Source organism: Lipophrys pholis (assembly GCF_963383615.2).
Source record: "Lipophrys pholis genome assembly, chromosome: 12".
NCBI lineage: Eukaryota > Metazoa > Chordata > Actinopteri > Blenniiformes > Blenniidae > Lipophrys > Lipophrys pholis.
In genome coordinates, this window is record NC_137641.1 from 1,543,121 (window position 1) to 1,560,352 (window position 17,232).

Consider the following 17,232-nt stretch of genomic DNA (forward strand, 5'->3'; position numbering starts at 1 on the left):
GAGCTGCTCAGGCTGGTTTAATCTAATAACAGTTGTAAAGTATTTGGGTCAGTGTGATAACTGCAAATAATATATGTAGCACAAGGGTATTGTATGTTACCCCCCCCCCCCCCCCCCCCCCAACTTCTCTTCTCTCTCTCTCTCTTTGAGCGTCCCCCCCCCCCCCCAAACAGCAGCCATACCAACTTCTAATAAAGCAGCAACAGGAGGAGACTCCAGGTCTCTTCCTGTTCAAGAGCAAAAACTGTTCTGACTCCAGAAGGTTCTAGATCACATCATATTGTGACGTGGTCATGTTCTCAGGTGGTTAACAAAGTGGTAACGCTCTCGCCTGACATTGCTGTCATGGGTTCATATCCCAACTGAGGCCGAGTGTCGGAGTGACTTAGTCTGGTGCCTCCTGTTATGTGCGGTGGAAATACAGATCAAGTCTTTTTTTCAATAAACTCAGTGCCTACCCCTTTAAGAGTCCACTCAGAGCTCGACCAGTAGAAACCAGTTGATACAAAAGCCAGCCTTCTGATTGGATGAGCGCTGCTGTTAGCATTAGCATTAGCAGGGAGTGAGAAGAAGACGAGGGAGTCGAGATGTTTCCACACTTTGTTTTAATCTGTCAGAACAAACGCTGACTCCGTAGAAACGTCTCCATGGCAACAGAAACCACAGATAAAAAGAAGCTGATGATAAATTACCACTGACACCGCTGAGTACACAGGATGTGAAACAAAAAAAAAAAAAATGGAATGGAAGTTTAACAAAAACATTCGGCTTCTCCTGCAGGAGGCGCAACGACAAGTCCACAGTGCACCTCTTCAAACACCCCCACCTTTGTGTGGGGCTCGTCAACCGGAAGGAGGAGCCGGTGGGGGGGTGAAGCCAGATGAGGAGGGGGACAGAGGGGTAGGAGCAAGAGGAGGGGGTGAAAAGAACAAGGAGCGGAGGGGTGTGAGGAAGAGGAGGAGAGAACAGAGAGGAGCCAGAGGAGGAGGCTGACACTGGTACATGGGAGGTGTCTGATGAGTCTCCAGCAGGAGCAGGAGGAGGAGGAGCAACAGGGGTATTTGAGGGCAGTTCTTGGTGGCGGGGCTGAAGGGGCAGGGCTTCCTCTCCTTAAAAGGTCTTCCTGTGGATGGCTCGCGCTCGGTCCTCCTCGTACTCCCGTTTGGAAACCCACATCTTCTTGAAGGTGTCCAACGAGGCCAGGATGGAGCCGCTGGAGGAGAGAGGAGGAGGAGGAGGAGGAGGTGACGAGGAGAAAGGAGGAGGAGGTGAGGAGAGAGGAGGAGAACAGTTCTTACCCGATCCACGTGGAGTAGAGTCTCTCCTGAGGAGCTGAGATCTGTGCAGTGAACAACAACAAAGTCAAAACAACAACAAAAACAACACCAACAGCACAAGAGTGTGAGTGACGCACTGACCTTGATCTTCACGTCTTTTGGTGCCAGTTTCTTCACTTCAGTTAGTAACCGCTCACCGAAACCTGAGAACACACGAGTCACCGAGTCAGAGTAACCAAGTCACTGAGTCCGAGTCACTCTGTCAGAGTGAAAAAGTCACCGAGTCACAGTGACCGAATCACTCTGTCAGAGTGACCAGGTCACTGAGTGGGAGTGAGTCAGCAGATTTATTAGCAGCGCCACACTGAGAACAGTCTGCATGGAGCAGGTGGAGGCGGGAGTGAAGGGGAGGGGCTAACCTTTGATGAGGGTGGAGCCTCCACACAGCACGATGGTGGAGAAGAGCGTGCGGCGGAGGTCCATGTCGGACTTCTGGATGGCAAAGGACAAAACCTCGTGGATCCCTGAACTCTCGTCTCCAATCAGGTCCGGTCTGAACAGAAGCTCCGGAGCTCGGAACCGGGCCGGTCCGATCTGACAGGGGGAGAGAAGGAGGTGAGAGGGGGGAGGAGCAAGAGGAGGTGATGGTGCAGAGGACTCACGTTCAGTGTGCTTCCATCAGGGAGGACATATTGAGCTTTCTCCGTCTCCAAAGTCTCGTCTTTCTGAGGATTCAGGGAGAGATAACAGGCTCTCTGTGGGGGGGGGGGGGGGGGGGGGGATAGCAGGGTGTCAATCATTGGTCACTTGATCAGATCAATACAGTCAGATCACATTGTATTGATTGCAGAGGGCTGCTCCACATCACACTGATCAATAGTTCAACTACAATACTGGCACACAAGAGAATATCAATAGATCAATACATGTACTGATTCCTGTGTATTCCGTCTCCCTAAGGCTTTTCTCAATCTCTCTAATCAATAACGACAGGACGAGGATTTGACTGTTCCTCAGCGTGTTTCGTTCCAGGATGATTGATCAGGTTTGATTTGAAGCAGTGCGGCGGTCTGGTCTGGATCAATAATCTCCTTCAGCTCCTGCTGGTTGGATCCAGTCACACAATGGAGAGTAAAGCAGAGGACCCGGGACGCTGCCCTGAGGAGCACCTCGCTGAGCACCTCCCCACTCCGTGATGGTTCCCCCTGCCCGCCCTCATCTCCCTGATGGTTGTAGCCCCTCCTCCCTCTCACCTCCTTGATGGTGCGCACCACCTCGAACTCGGCGGTGGTGTTGAAGTTGTAGCCCTCCTTGCGCAGCAGCAGCCTCAGGTACCGCGACACGTCTCGCCCGGCGATATCGACGCGCATGATGGAGTGCGGGATGGCGAAGCCCTCGTAGATTGGGACCACGTGGGTCACCCCATCCCCCGAGTCCAGGACCACACCGGTGGTCCGGCCCGTGGCGTACCTGCAGGGGGGGAGCGGGAGAGTCAGGCCCCGTTTCCACGGCGATGCGGCACATCAAAACCTCATTTTCACGACAACGTCCTGAAAACAATGTTAGTTTTCATGTTGGGCCACTAGTTGGTGCTGTTGTCTGTGTTTGTACACACACACACACACACACACACACACACACACACACACACACACACACACACACACACACACACACACACACACACACACACACACACACACACACACACACACACACACACACACACACACACACACACACACACACACACACACACACACACACACACACACACACACACACTGTGTGTTCTTACAGGCTGAGCACGGCCTGCATGGAGATGAAGAGCGCCGGGACGTTGAAGGTCTCGAAGAAGATCTCAGCAGCTTTCTCTCGGTTCTTACTTGGATTCAGGGGAGCTTCAGTCAGCAGCACGGGATGCTAGCACACACACACACACACACACACACCCCCCCCCCGATGAATACACACACACACACACACACACACACAGAAGCTGCTTCGCGGCGCATCCTCCCCCTCCTCACCTCCTCGGAGAATGTCTGCAGCTGCTCTTTGGAGTAGACGTACTGCCAGATCCGCTCCATGTCATTCCAGTCCTTCACGATGCCGTGTTCCATCGGGTAGCGGACCGACAGCAGGCCGCGGTGCTCCTGACACACACACACACACACACACACACACATTACTGCTACTGGCTCTGGTGTGTGTGTGTGTGTGTGTGTGTGTGAGTGTGAGTGAGTGTGTGTGTGTGAGTGTGAGAGAGAGAGAACATACTTCTGCCTTCGGCCCGATGAAGAGGTCTCCCTCCAGAGCTCCAGCCATCACACGCACATGCTTAGGACGACCCACACTGCAACACACACACACACACACACACACAGTAAACTGTAGGGGGAAGGAGGAGGAGGTGCAGCAGGAGGAGGTGCAGCAGGAGGAGGTGCAGCAGGAGGACTTACTAGTTGGGGAAACAGTATTTGGGGATCTGGTCTCCAGCAAAGCCAGCCTTGATGACTCCTGAACCCTGAGGAGCAAAAAGAGTCACAGGATGAAGACGAGGAGGTCATGAGACGAAGCTGGAGGCTGCAACGTCAGCTGACACACACACACACACACACACACACACACACACACACACACACACACACACACACACACACCACTTCAACATGTGGAGATGGGAATCGAACCGGCAACATAGTTGGGAATCGAACCAGCAACATTCCAATTGGGAGACGACCATGTGAACATGTATAGACGTTCACAAGCTGTAGTGAACAGGTGTGTAACGTCCAAGCGTTGCTCTCTGGAGTCCAAATGTTCGTACAACAGTTCAATCTCTCCAACTGTCAATCATTTTCTTTGATTTCTCATCGGCGTGTCGCGATATGACGTCATATCGGGATGAACCCAAAACTGGTAACCCGAGGTGTCCGTGCTAATCTGGGGGTGGGGGGGGGGGGGGGGGGTCATCCCGGGGTGTCGGTGCTAATCAGGCGGTTCCGTCATGACGCCCCGCTGCTCCGCTCGCCGCTACGGGCGGAGGTGCAGCAGCAGGAGCAAATAGGCTGCGGCCTCAGCGAGCTTCCCCCTGCGGCTGCACACTCACCGGGAGCCCCGCTGGGTGGACGCCCGCTGGAGGAGCGCGTTGAGCCGCAGCAGGTGGACACATGGAGCGGGTCTATTCCGACACAATGGTACCGCTGCTACCGGCTAGCCGCCGCTGCTAACTGCCGCTGCTCGCCGCCGCTCAGACACAATGGTGCCGCTGCTAACAGCTAGCTGCCGCTGCTAGCGACGACGGCCTCGGTTTGGGTGTGGATGATGACATCATCATACTCACGTTATCAATGACTACCGGCTGGTTGGCCAGAATGTCGTAGGACTCCATGGCAGTCTGCGGCTTCAGTCGCTCTGTGGATCCGTGCGGTTCTCCTCGCGCCGCGGTGTTTACACCATGAACAGAATCACCGGATAACGCTCCGTCACTCCCCGCTCCACCGTGTCTGCGCCGCCGCGGCTCCTGGTACCGCCCCCGCCCAACCGACGGGACCGGCCGGACAATCAGCTGCAAGAACACGCTAACTGACAGGACCACGAGCCAATCACAGCGTGGAGCAGGACGGCCATGCGCCCGCCGTCAACGCGCATCAGAGGCTTTGAAGAACCTCTGGAAAAATGATTTACCGACGTCACCGGTTGGAATGATTTAATGTAAAATCACAAACACAAACAACATTAAACTCACAAATCATCACAGAACATCCGAATGTACACAGAAATTACACCAGGAAACAAAACTGGAGCACAAGCAATCTCACAAAAGTCATGAAATCAACAACAACTACACAAAAGTTGTTTTAACAGTTTTAAGTTTTTAAATTACTTTCAGTTATGAATGTTTCACTTGGTTTCTTGTCGCTTTGTGTTTTTTCTCCTGCTGGTCATTTATCTCATCTCTAATATTGCTCATGTATGTCACTTGAAGAACTTTCCAAGGTTCCATGAATGTGTCACAAACTACCACAGCTGTCGACCAATCAGAGCAGCTCCTGCAAAAAGAGGCGGGGCTTGAGCCGCGGAGATTTTAAACAGCTCGTTTACTAGCGGATAATGTTTTGGTGTTATAAGCCTAACTACGGGAATGCGCTGCCATCAGCGGGCCTGCACACCGCAGCTCCTCCCCGCCTGGAGGCTCCGCCCCCCACATGTTAATCACACAGTCCAGTGATGTCACATCAGAATGCTGAGGGGACAGAGCGACCTCGCGAAGGGAAATACCTTTTTATACAAACACACACACACATCATTTCTTTTGTCTTAGTTTATTTGTGTTTTGATCAGGTTTTTGTACATGAACTATGTGTGACACTCCATCCTTCACACACACACACACACACACACACACACACACACACACACACACACACACACACACACACACACACACACACACACACACACACACACACACACACACACACACACACACACACACACACACACACACACACACACACACACACAGCCCTTCAGAACTTCACCACTTTGACCTTTGCCCTTTGATTTTCACTTTTCTTGTCAGGGACCAATACGTCTTCGTGATCGGCGCTCATGTTGTTGGACAACCAGCCGAGTGTGACGGAGTGAGCTGGAGACACGGAGACATGGTGAGAGAGACTCAATGACATGGTGAGACTTTGTGACTCGGCAATGTAGTGACACGGTGAGACATGGCGAGTCTAACCTGAAGCCTGACGCTCTGGACAGTCCCTCTGAAAATGTTCCACTGAGCCACAGACCCGACAAGAACCACCTGCAGACAAGGAGGAACAGTGAAGACCTGGACCTGGACCTGGACCTGGACCTGGACCTGGACCTACCCGCAGCGTACAGTCCTCTGGGGTTCTCTGGACAGGACCAGCTCAGGTGCCCCATCTGACCACAGGTGAAACACTTGGCAAACGGAAAGTCACCTGACAGGAAACACAGAGAGTCACACAGGGCCGGTTCTGGTTCCTCTGGTGGGTCTACAGGTTCTGGTGGGTCTACTGCTTCTGGTTCTCCTCACCCACAGCCGGGTCCAGTCTGGCTCTACACCTGGTTGCCTCGTGTTCTGTGGAGCCACAGCGGTAGCAGATCCCTCGACCCAGGTCCTGGTCCCGGTCGGCCTCGGGACAGTCGGCGAGACCGTGACCAGGTTTCCTGCAGAGGAAGCACAGCTGGGTGGGGGTGGGGGTGGGGGTGGGGGTGGGGGTGGTCAGGGGTCAGGAGTCAGGAGGGGTTAATTTTCTCAGTGCAGCAGAGAACAACTGGGCCAAAGAATGGATCCATTGATTTATTGAATTGCAGCTCAAATCGAGGTCTGAGGGCCCGACTGAACACTGGCACTATGTTTACTGCTGAAGCTCCATTTCAACGAGCCTCCAGACGTCTTTTGGACGGTCAATCTTCGAAAAAGACAGAGAAAAAAAGTGCTTGCTGACCGGCCCGGTTCCGAGCTCCGGACCTTGCTGAAAGCCGTCTAACTTATGTGTACAGTAGAATCTCGGGACCGGGTATCGGGACCGGGTAAGAGTGGATAAATAGTTGAGTATGGAAGTTTTAACTGTTAACACACCTTATTAATGTGTAACAGCCTCCAGCAGGGGGCGCTGCTGTGAAGTTTACTTCAGTCAAACATGAGGCCCGTGGACCAAAACCGGATGGTTTTAAGCAAGGTGCTTATGTAGGACTTTAACATTTCACTGTATTTTGTAGGGACGTCCCGATCCGATCGGTAGATATCGGATCGGGGCCGATATTAGTGATTTGTTAGTGATCGGTGCATCCAGCCGATCACCCCGCCGATCTAAAAAAAAAAAAAACTGGGTCCGCTACGTCACCTAATAACCAGAACAATCAGGGACTAGAAGCTCGGGTGGAGCTGCAGAAGCTAGAAGCAGGCGGAGCGGGGCCATAGACCTATAAAACTAGAGTTATATATAGTGGTTTATGTGTTCATGTGAAGAAGTCTACTTCTATATTTCTATGTGGTCTGTCTTCTTCTGTGTTTTTGTTCTGTTTGGTGAGTCACAGCGCCCCTAAAGGCCTGGTATGTGTACTACATGCCCTGAAGCCTCGTGTACCCCTAATATTTTGCAGCAGAATGTTTCATTAGAATGTACTTTATGTTGAGGTTGTAGTCATGTTTAGTACTAATTGTGTGATCTGGCAGAATTCATCCCGTACACTGTGACCACAACAAAAACACTTTCAAGTGTAAATTCAAAGGTTATTAGAGTTTTATTTTACCAGTCCAGCAACTCAAGATGAAACTAGACTATGTGGCTTCTGAAGAAAGTTTTTATTTAGTATTTATTTTGTATACCTCTTTATAGATATTATATTCATGTATATATCTTTATATTGGTTCAGTTATGTGCTTTTAAATAAGAATGTTTCTTCAGTAGCATTATTTGGTGTTTGGTTCGTTCAATATCAACTAGTCCTACAATTTATCACGTCACAATGTAGTATTTAGTAGTACACAATGTAGTATTTAGTAGTCCACAATGCATTAGAATGCACCATTTAAAACTGCCCAGCCCTAGGAACAAATGTGACTCCTGATCCTCTAGTTTGAAGTATATTGATTATATATTGATTCTATATTATCGATTATATTGACATTCATGACTGAGCCCCCCTCCTTAATTTTTGTTATTAATAATTTATGGTCTGTTCATTTTTGTCTTTGTCCTCATGTATTGTTGACAGACTTTCTACACTGATACGTGTATCCTGGTGTATCCTGGTATCAGGAGGAACATAAAACAGGAAATTCTCTGCATTGCACTATAGTTCGACTGTTATCTGGGAAACTGCTTCGAATGAAGAAATATACAAAAAAGGTGTTTTAATTGCGACCAATGATCGTGCGTTTCCACCAAAAAGAACCAGGTTCTAGTTCAGGACCGGTTGTTTTTCCACCGTTAATGGAGCCAGTGAGAGCCACGTCATTGCGTCGTACGTCACTGATTTCACCAACGTGGCGCCGACACAGGAACAAGGAGACGGACTGGAACAGCGGTTTGGTTCGGGATGAAGACAGAGAAAACTTTACGTCTGCTCGCAGCTCTATTGTTTTTTCCAAGTCCACCTTGCTTTAGTCCGGAGCCCCAGAGTGGCCATAGAGAAGAATAATAATAATAATAATAATAATAACATGAATGAGTTTGGGTCTTATTTTTCACCATTCCAACATTCCAGAGTGACTTTCTGCTCCTTTCACTTTATTTCTGGACGTGTCTGAATCAAAAGCTTCAACATGGAGGAATGGAGGTGTAGAATGATAGAACGGAGGTGTAGAATGATAGAACGCTGCTCTACAGCCTCTGGCCCCACTCTGGCCCAGCAGCAATGTGGGGCCAGCTTAGCACCAGTTTAGTCCCTGATAGGCCGGCGCTTTGGAGGTGGAAAGACCAAGAAGTGATGCTAAATTTGGCCCTGGACCAGAACTAGAACCTGGTTCTTTCTGGTGGAAAAGCCCCGAGAGACGAGGATACTCACCATGTGATCTTTCTTGTTCTTCTGTCTCTTCAGCCGGCGCTGCTCCCTCCTGTCATCCTTCCTCAGAGCCTCCTGAACCTCCTCACGGAGCACCCGCTGCTCCCCACTCCTCCCTCCCGCCTCCCCGGAGCTCCTCCCTCCCTCCCCACCCCCCCCACCACTCTGCTGCAGGAACTCCAGGAAGCCATTCACGTCCTCGTTGGTGTAGTCCTTCTTCCTCCGGGGGGGTTTCTGCACCGTCTTCCTGGGACCACCTCCTCCTCCTCCTCCTCCTCCTCCTCCCCTCAACTGGCTCCATGGAGTGGCGTCTGCCGCCTTGTCTCTGTTGACAGTGTTGGCTCTCGCCCACCTCGTCATGGCTGCAGACAAACAGGAAACATTCAGGTTTTCAAGATTGAGTCAAAACTTTCTGTCTCCATCACCTCGAGCTAAAACTCTTCTTTCTCCCGACGTTCTTCAAAAGTTTCCCGTTCACACGGAAACACTTCCTGGGACCACCGGGAAGTGTTTGGTCCACGATGCCATGAAAACTACTCAAGACGTAGTACACCTGCCAGGCCTATAGGTGGCGCTGTGACGCTGCCACAGAAATACAGCAGAAACAGAGAAGAAGACACGGAGCAACGAGTATCAGCAGCTCCTGCAGGTAGTCCGCCATGTTGGTGGTGTTAATGACGTCACGGAGAGGGAGGCGGGGTTATAGGTCGAGAGGCGGGGCCATGACATCATCGTTTTCAGCTGATGTCCGTCTTGTCCGTCCACACGTCAAAGCTGAGGCGGCGTTTTCAAGTCCTCCTCTCTGGAACACGTTTCTAAATTTATTGATTTTTTTTTAAGTTTTCAGGCTCCTAAACCACCAGGTCGTGAGGCGGATCAGACAGGAACCAGGATGTTGTGTAGACCGGCAGTCAGTCGATGTCCAGAGCCGGTTGAAACAGAACCGGAGAGAGTTTGGCTGGACCAAGAAGTACTGAACCGACAGAAACATTCTGAAGTTCAAAACAAGACACCCAAAACTGTGAAAGTGACTCTAACATACTGGAATGAATAAAAAAAAAGAAAGATTACAAACACTTTCAACTATGATCAAAACACAATAAAACGAAAGAAAACTTAATTTAATAAAATATGCTCACATTCAAAGGAAATTAATAAATATAAAGTGTTTGATTAAAGTCTCAAGAATTTACTATGAAACTAAATCAGAAATCTAAGAATTATAAAAACCAAGAAGAGCAGGAAAGTTTTAAAAGTTTAACCGTTTAATCTTCTGATAATCACTGACACACATTTTCTTGAGATAAACAGAATCTTTGACAGAATCCTTTAAAAGCTTTAAAAAAAAGGGGGCTATTTAAAGTTTAACTTTAATCCTCCCCAATCCTGCTGCTCATCAAACTGCTGTTGGATGAGGATACTGAAGCTTTTACACTAAAGAGAGAAAACATGTTTGAAACGTGGATTTGTTTCTACCGGGACCTACGTGCTAATGCTAACAGCTAACCACGTCGCGTTCGTTCTTCTTCTCCCCACACTTCAACCTAACTTCCACGAACACCTCAGAAAAGCTTATTCTCTCCATCTCACGGATGTAAAACGTGACATTTTAAGCGTTTTAAAGCTTAACTTTGTTACCTTTAAACGGTTCGCTCGCGTGCTACTTCGGGACTTCCTCTCCTTCGGTGGTCTTGGCGCTGTGGTTGAGTTGAGCGCCGTCACTGCTCCCACAGGCCGCGGGAGGAACTGCACCCAGCTCGGACACCGTTTCCATGCCATTTCAAGTGAAAACATGAGTTTCCAAAAATGTTTGTTTCTCCAAGGCATCATTCCTAAAATGAGGTAGTTTTCCTGATGGTCTACTCGGTAGTGCTGCTGTTAGTTTGAGTAATGAAAGCACACACACATGCAGCAGAGGACAATGGGCTCTAAACATGAACAATTGAAGTACCATTTATACTGAAAAAGTATTGTTAAGGTACCAGTATTAGTTACAAAGTGTCAAACTTCAAAAGGTATCAAATAATTACCAGTAACAGTGAACAAAATATTAAGGTACCAACACGTCTGGATAAAATGTTTTAAAGAAGGAGGCAGTTGTTGGATTGTCAAGTTGTCAGTTGATCAGTTGTCCTGCAGACCTGAAGAACCAGGTGACTGAGCTGAAGGGACTGGAACCAGGCTGGTGTTCAGGAAACTGGTTCTGCTGTTTCCACACTAGAGTGAATTCTGTAATTAAATAAATACTGAAGCACAACATGAGACTCTTCTGTTGGGTTATTTTTTATTTTGTTTAATGTTGAAGTTTTCATCAAACAGTTCCAGTTAACAGTTTTCCTCTAATGTCACTGAAACACTTTATTAGTCAACAACATTCAAATCACCACAAACTCTGCAGTATCACATTGTGCCACCAGGTGGTGCAATGAGGGGCTGCACTGTGCCCTCAGCTGGTTGGAGGTTCAGACGGGCTTGCTGGCGCCACCCGCTGCACCGCAGAGGCATTGCAGAGCGCCAGGGCGTTGATAAGGCACGATGTGCAGCGCGGGCCGATAAAGGGCGGAGCTTGAGCACAATGCGGGAGGGGCTTCACAGTTTGGCCTTGCTCATGCGGCCCATCAGTTTCTCCAGTTTGATGGCGAGCGTCATGTCGCCTTTGATCCGCAGCTTCCCCGACATGAAGGCGAACGTCGGCTTCAGCTTCCCTGAAACACACCATAACAGCATAGCATGGAGCACGCTGAAGCAACATCAGTACACCACCAGTACTCCATCACCACCAGCTCACCTGCAAACATCTTGCTGAAGTCGCTGGAGTTCATCGTCATGACAACGTCAGCTTTGGAGGCGGGCTGACCCCGCCCTGCTCTGCCAGCACCACTCTTCAGGTCCAGGAACCAAACGCCTTCATGCTCTCCTTATATGGGCATAAAAACATAACTGTTAGACACACCCACAATATGTCCTTATATGGACATATTGTTAGACATCTGTTAGACACGCTGACAGGATGTCCTTATATGAACACACGTCTGTAAGACACACCCCACACGATGCCCTTATACAGACACGTCTGTGAGACACGCCTACACAATGTCCTTATATGGAACCAGCTCTGCCCCAGTACCTGACAGGTCGAATTGGTAGATGCCTTGCGTCGACTTGACGACGTCTTCATTGATGACTCCTCTGATGACGTCAAACGTGCTTTCTATCGGTGAGCCGGAGGTGGGCGGGGCCTCTGCTGACGGCGGGGGTTTGAATGCAGGCGTGGCTCCTAACAGACGGGACGGTGAGAGGCCGTTTTCAGGAGCGAGGTTACGTTAGACAGCTCTGGCAGCGTCGCTGCAAAATTACCGTGCTGCTCCATCTGTTGGGCCAGATTCTCCGGAGTTTCGTCCAGGAAGAAATCCGGCAGCAGAGGATGACCTGTTGACCAATCAGAAAGCACGGTTAGCGACACGTCGCTACCACATCCTGTTATCAGCTTAGCGAGCGCTTGGTCTCTGCAGCGACCTGGCTGGACGGCGTAGTGGTCGAAGTCCTTGACCCCATGCCCTCTCAGGACGTCCTCGTCCACCAGGAAGTGACCTGTGTAGTCCTTGGGTTGGGACAGGATGGCGTAGGCCGCGTCCGCCATGATGTCGGCGGTGCGACACTGCTTACCGATGCCGTCGCCACCAAGCATGTCCATGGCAGCGGTCTGGATTGCTACGGCAGCAAGGACACCGCCGTTAGCATTAGAATTAGCACAGCAGAGAAGGTTAGCATGCTTGCTGCTGGTCACACCGACCTGTTTTGGGCCAGAGGGCGTTGACAGCGATCTGACCTCTGAACTCTTCGGCCATCCCCAGGACGCACATCGACATGCCGTATTTTGCCATTGTGTACGCTAGCAAACAAGACAGACGTGTTATTGACGGCGTTGGTGGCAGGATGCCTGTTCACCTGGTTGCCATGGTTACCAGTGTGGTTCTTGAACCAGACGGGGTTGAGGTTGAGCGGCGGCGACAGGTTCAGGATGTGTGGGCGGCGGCTCTTCAGCAGGTGCGGGATGACCAGCTTGGACCTGAACGGAACCAAAACTCATTAACTCCATGGCTAAAGCGGCTCGCGTCCGCGAGGTTTCCCGGGAAACGTGCCGGTGGGCATGTGAGTGGGCGGAGACACGTACGTCAGGTAGGTTCCCCTTAGGTTGATCCCTAGCATCAGGTCCACCTTCTTCATGGGTGTGTCCAACGTTCCCGTCAGGTTGATGGCGCTGGCGTTGTTCACCAGGATGTCGATACCTGCCAATCAGACGCAGCCGTGATATCACCGACAGGGCGGAGTTCAGTGTTCAGCGGCCAGTCAGCTGTCGGCGTTACCTCCGAAGGTGTCGATGGCCTTCTTAACGGCGTCTCCGACCTGTTGTTCATCTCGAATGTCGACGATGCACGGTAAGGCCCGCCCCCCCGCGGCCTCCACTGAAACAGGAAGTGTGTCAGACACAGCACAGACACAACATCATGCCTGTAGAGGTTTGTTCCGTCTGGCTCACCCTCCTGTGCAGCGGTGTAGATGGTCCCAGGCAGTTTTGGGTGTGGCTCCGCGGTCTTGGCGGCGATCACGATGTTGGCGCCATCTTTAGCAGCTTTCAGGGCGATGGCCTTGCCGATGCCGCGACTCGCTCCCGTGATGAAGAGTGTGCAGCCGGCGAGCTTCCTGCAACAAGACCAGACAACACAGTCTGGACCAGGACCAGGCGGGTCTGGACCTGGACCAGGAAAGTCTGGACCGGGACCAGGCGGTCACACAGGAAACATTGGCATCCAGGACACCATGAAAACTACTCAAAATTAAGTAGTACATCTGCCAGGCCTGTAGGTGGCTGTAACGCTGCCACAGAAATACACCAGAGACAAAGAAGTATGGAGGGATTACCGGTGGAAATGGTTTGATGACTTAAAGATGGAGTTTGTAGAATGTGTTTCTCTCCACAAACACTTGATTCCAGGAACACAAACTCTGTTATACTCAGGTTAAAGAACCCGACTCGCTATTAAAAAAAACGACTCGTTGATAAAGAGCTGAGACATTGTTAAAGAACCGACTCGCTCAGTTTTACTCAGGTTAAAGAACCCGACTGGTTATTGAGGAACTGACTGTCTATTAAAGAACCGACTCGCTATTAAAGAACCGACTTGCTCAGTTCTACTAGGGGTAAAGAACCGACAGGCTATTGAAGAACTGACTCGCTCAGTTTTACTCAGGTTAAAGAACCCGACAGGTTGTTAAAGAACCGACTGGCTATTAAAGAACCGAGTTGCTCAAGTTTTACTCAGGTTAAAGAACCCGACTGGTTGTTAAAGAACCGACTGGCTATTAACGAACCAACTCGCTCAGTATTCCTACGCTTGTTGCAGTAAAAAGTGGTGTTCGTAAATCAAAGTGAACTTCTTCCCACCAGTCTCACATTCTGTTTCCTTCAATGACCAATCACAGCGCAGCTCTGCTGAGATACCTGGTGAAAAACAACCTGTGGTTCGATCACTGCAGGAAGAGGCGGAGCTTATCTGAGATTGACTGATGACACACACATACACGCAACAGTACACACACATATATATACACGCATTAAGTCAGACAGTACACACATATATGTATATATATATATATATATATATATACACAGTAACACACATACATACACACACATTAACTCACACAGTACACACCTATATATACACACAGTAACACACACACTCAGAGTAACACACGCAGTACAGGTATATACACACACGACTTACAGAGTAACACACTCAGAGTAACACACGCAGTACACGTATATACACACACGACTTACAAAGTAACACAGACAGTACACACAGTAACACGCGCACAGGACGCTCGGAACGGACTCGGCTCGGTTCGGAGATTCACCCAGTATTTTGCAGCATGTTGTGTTCAGTTGAGTCAGGAGATCACAGCGCAGCTCGAGATCAGGTCGCCTTCACCTTTCACCCAATTCAGCTGCTTCCTGCGGCGCTGCAGGCTTCCAGACAGAGCAGCGCTCCCTGCCGGGGGGGGGGAGAAACTGCAGTGGGTTGGTTTATTTATTTATTCATATCAAATAAAAATGACAATTTATAACATAATTGTGTCGCAGTAACATCGTTTTATATTTTGAAAGACAAGTGTCATAAAATACAAGATAATACGAAGTACAACTAAAAGATAAAGGCTTCAGAACAAACAGAAAGTCTTCTCTTTCTCTGTCTGTTGTGTGTTTCCATCTGTGTGTGCGTGTGTGCTCGTGTGTGTGTGTTTGTGTGTGTGTGTGTGTGTGTGTGTGTGTGTGGCTTTATTGTCAGGCGTGTCCACGAGCCGCCATGTTGTGTGCCGACGTCACCAAGCCGGAAGTGCCCAGTGTTTGTGCGGCAGCTCGCGGACGGAGGCTTGCGGACCAGAACATCTGTCCAGCTGTTCTGCACGCGCACGATGGACGGGTGAGCGCGAGAGATGCTCCCGAACCGGCTCCCAACCTGGCCGAACCTTCCCGAACCCCCGCCGTTTGTTCTGCTCCGGTTTCCCTGGAGACCGGACCCCCTCCCCCCCCCCGGGGGTTTGTTGTTGTTTACTTGTGTACCAGTCTCCCGCAGGGCCGCTCGGTTCGCGCGCTGCGGGGTTAGTGTGGCTGCAGGTTGGCAGGCTGAAGTCTCGTGATTCAGATCCACGTTCAACTGCTGCTGACGTTCTGATCCGGTTTGCTTGTGACGTCACGTGAGATTGTAATCCCGAGTGTCGCAACACATGTTAACAGATGTTTATCCATGTCAGGTCCGATTACCGCAACGTTTCTGAGTGCAAACCAAACTCCCATAGCATTGTGGGTCTGCGTTGCTCGGAGTCACTGAAAACAACTTTTTGAAAACGCTCCCATTCCGTCTATATGGAAACAGAGGGGAAATACAACTTTTCGAAAATGACTCCCTGTAAAAACGGATGAAAGGCCAATCAGAGCCGATCGCAACAGTTTGGTCCGTCGTGTTCTGACTCCCAGTCCATATTCTCCTGTAGGGCTTCTCCACCAACAAGAACCAGGTTCTAGTTCAGGACCGGTTCTCTTTCCACTGTTAGCGGAGCCAGTAGAGCTACGTCACTGCGTCACTCCAAAACGTGATACGTCACTGATTTCACCAATTCTGCTCTGACAGCCTCGTCCAGGAACCAGGAGACGGACTGTACCAGAGGTTTAGTCCGGGTCGCTCCATCTAGTCTGACCTGAACCTCTGATGAACCAAAGAGCCAGAAGACATTACGTCTCTTCTTGTCTCTATTGGTTCACGTCTGTCTTGCTTTAGTCCAGAGCCCCAGAGTGGACATAGAGGGGAACAAATAATGCTTGTTTGAGTTTGGCTCTTCGTCTTCAACATTTCAGCATTACATGGTGAATTTCTGCTTCTTTCACTTTATTTCTTCAACATGGAGGAACGGAGGTGTCGAATGATAGAACGGAGGTGTAGAATGATAGAACGGAGGTGTAGAATGATAGAATGGAGGTGTAGAATGATGGAACGCTGCTCTACAGCCGTTTCCATGGTAACCTAGGTAAACACTCTGATTAAAGTTCTCTTTCACATGAAGCCATTAAAAGACTCATTTTAGCTCTAAAAACTCCAAGTTTCATTTACAGTAGTTTGTAGTTTGTTTAGTAGTTCCTGAGGAACCTAAAGTATTACTTCATTATAAAGAAGTTCTGTGGTTAGAAAATAATAGTGGAGCATCTCATAGCAGAGCGCCCCCTGCTGCCTCATGCAGACCTCAGCCTGCCGTCAGAACACCAAACAAGACCTGGAGGTGAAATTAGTCACAATCATGTCACCATGAAAAGCCTGAAAAGAACTGGTTCTAGATTATGTGTGACGCAGCTGACAGGACAGAGCAGGAGCTCTGCAGCTCGAGAACCACGGCTCCACGATCGCAGATTAAATGATCTCATTCCCTCGTATTATTAACCTCAGGGAACCACGTATTATATCGTTCCCACGGATTATTATTATTTGTTTTCTCTATAACCACTCTGGGGCTCCGTGTTCGTTGGAGTTTTCAGAAAGCTGGTTCAGCCTCGCTTCTGCCTTTTAGGTAGAGGTACCTCCAGAGATACCTCCAGAGATAACTCCAGAGATACCTCCAGAGATAACTCCAGAGATAACTCCAGAGATACCTCCAGAGATAACTCCGCCCACAGCTGATGACACGTCTGGCCCCGGTGTAGCGCCGCTCTGGTAGCAGCAGTTTAGCCCCTGGTAGGCCGGGGCTTTGGAGGTGGAAAGACAAAGAACTAGTGCTGAGTCTGGTCCTGGACCAGAACTAGAACCTGGTTCTTTCTGGTGGAAAAGCCCCCCTGGACATGGTACTTTTT

The 17,232-nt window shown here is 49.9% G+C and overlaps 4 protein-coding genes across 6 annotated transcripts in view; 1 reads left to right on the forward strand and 3 right to left on the reverse strand.

The window, feature by feature from the left end:
• Positions 1 to 583: 583 nt before the first annotated feature.
• actr1b (actin related protein 1B) lies at positions 584 to 4,950 on the reverse strand. The gene is made up of 11 exons (XM_080476601.1): positions 4,624 to 4,950; positions 3,740 to 3,804; positions 3,558 to 3,633; positions 3,308 to 3,433; positions 3,076 to 3,200; positions 2,531 to 2,747; positions 1,940 to 2,032; positions 1,697 to 1,871; positions 1,419 to 1,480; positions 1,299 to 1,339; positions 584 to 1,213 (listed from the first exon to the last, which is right to left on the reverse strand). Exons 1-11 carry the CDS (start codon positions 4,669 to 4,671, stop codon positions 1,111 to 1,113), a joined length of 1,131 nt encoding a protein of 376 aa, XP_080332727.1. The 5' UTR covers positions 4,672 to 4,950; the 3' UTR covers positions 584 to 1,110.
• Positions 4,951 to 5,618: 668 nt separating this feature from the next.
• On the reverse strand, positions 5,619 to 10,533 carry zcchc9 (zinc finger, CCHC domain containing 9). The gene is made up of 6 exons (XM_080476449.1): positions 10,467 to 10,533; positions 8,832 to 9,190; positions 6,352 to 6,502; positions 6,164 to 6,256; positions 6,028 to 6,096; positions 5,619 to 5,931 (listed from the first exon to the last, which is right to left on the reverse strand). The coding sequence occupies exons 2-6, from the start codon at positions 9,186 to 9,188 to the stop codon at positions 5,813 to 5,815; spliced, it is 789 nt and encodes a 262-aa protein (XP_080332575.1). The 5' UTR covers positions 9,189 to 9,190; positions 10,467 to 10,533; the 3' UTR covers positions 5,619 to 5,812.
• A 562-nt stretch (positions 10,534 to 11,095) lies between these two features.
• Positions 11,096 to 15,133, reverse strand: hsdl2 (hydroxysteroid dehydrogenase like 2). 2 transcript variants are annotated; one of them, XM_080477462.1, is made up of 11 exons: positions 14,751 to 15,133; positions 13,369 to 13,532; positions 13,196 to 13,294; positions 13,003 to 13,117; positions 12,794 to 12,897; positions 12,622 to 12,720; positions 12,345 to 12,539; positions 12,186 to 12,257; positions 11,956 to 12,105; positions 11,617 to 11,745; positions 11,096 to 11,533 (listed from the first exon to the last, which is right to left on the reverse strand). In XM_080477462.1, exons 1-11 carry the CDS (start codon positions 14,765 to 14,767, stop codon positions 11,418 to 11,420), a joined length of 1,260 nt encoding a protein of 419 aa, XP_080333588.1. In that variant the 5' UTR covers positions 14,768 to 15,133; the 3' UTR covers positions 11,096 to 11,417. The 2 variants fall into 2 exon arrangements, with proteins under 2 accessions (XP_080333588.1, XP_080333589.1); XM_080477463.1 differs by having other exon boundaries at positions 11,617 to 11,680; positions 12,074 to 12,105; positions 14,751 to 14,857.
• Positions 15,134 to 15,184: 51 nt separating this feature from the next.
• Positions 15,185 to 17,232, forward strand: part of LOC308118176 (polypyrimidine tract-binding protein 3-like) — a 7,663-nt gene continuing 5,615 nt past the window's right edge. The window contains exon 1 of one of the 2 annotated variants that reach the window (XM_080477460.1): positions 15,185 to 15,316. In XM_080477460.1, coding sequence (XP_080333586.1) covers positions 15,200 to 15,316 — 117 coding nt within the window. In that variant the 5' untranslated portion in view covers positions 15,185 to 15,199. The remainder of the gene's footprint in view (positions 15,317 to 17,232) is intronic. The other variant, XM_080477461.1, reaches the window with a different exon arrangement.

Bases quoted from the DNA above. Each gene is read 5' to 3' on its own strand.
- hsdl2 (XM_080477462.1), bottom strand. The intron at 13,118-13,195 runs GTAACGCCGACA...TCTGATTGGCAG, and splicing joins GGCCATCGACACCTTCGGAG to GTATCGACATCCTGGTGAAC. The intron at 11,746-11,955 runs GTACTGGGGCAG...TGCCCATATAAG, and splicing joins CTACCAATTCGACCTGTCAG to GAGAGCATGAAGGCGTTTGG.
- actr1b (XM_080476601.1), bottom strand. From the start codon at position 4,671: ATGGAGTCCTACGACATTCTGGCCAACCAGCCGGTAGTCATTGATAAC. The intron at 3,805-4,623 runs GTGAGTATGATG...TTTGCTCCTCAG, and splicing joins AGCCGGTAGTCATTGATAAC to GGTTCAGGAGTCATCAAGGC. The intron at 2,033-2,530 runs GTGAGAGGGAGG...CCCCCCCCACAG, and splicing joins TGGTGCGCACCATCAAGGAG to AGAGCCTGTTATCTCTCCCT.
- zcchc9 (XM_080476449.1), bottom strand. From the start codon at position 9,188: ATGACGAGGTGGGCGAGAGCCAACACTGTCAACAGAGACAAGGCGGCA. The intron at 6,257-6,351 runs GTGAGGAGAACC...GTTTCCTGTCAG, and splicing joins CAGACTGGACCCGGCTGTGG to GTGACTTTCCGTTTGCCAAG. The intron at 5,932-6,027 runs GTTAGACTCGCC...CCGTGTCTCCAG, and splicing joins TCCAGAGCGTCAGGCTTCAG to CTCACTCCGTCACACTCGGC.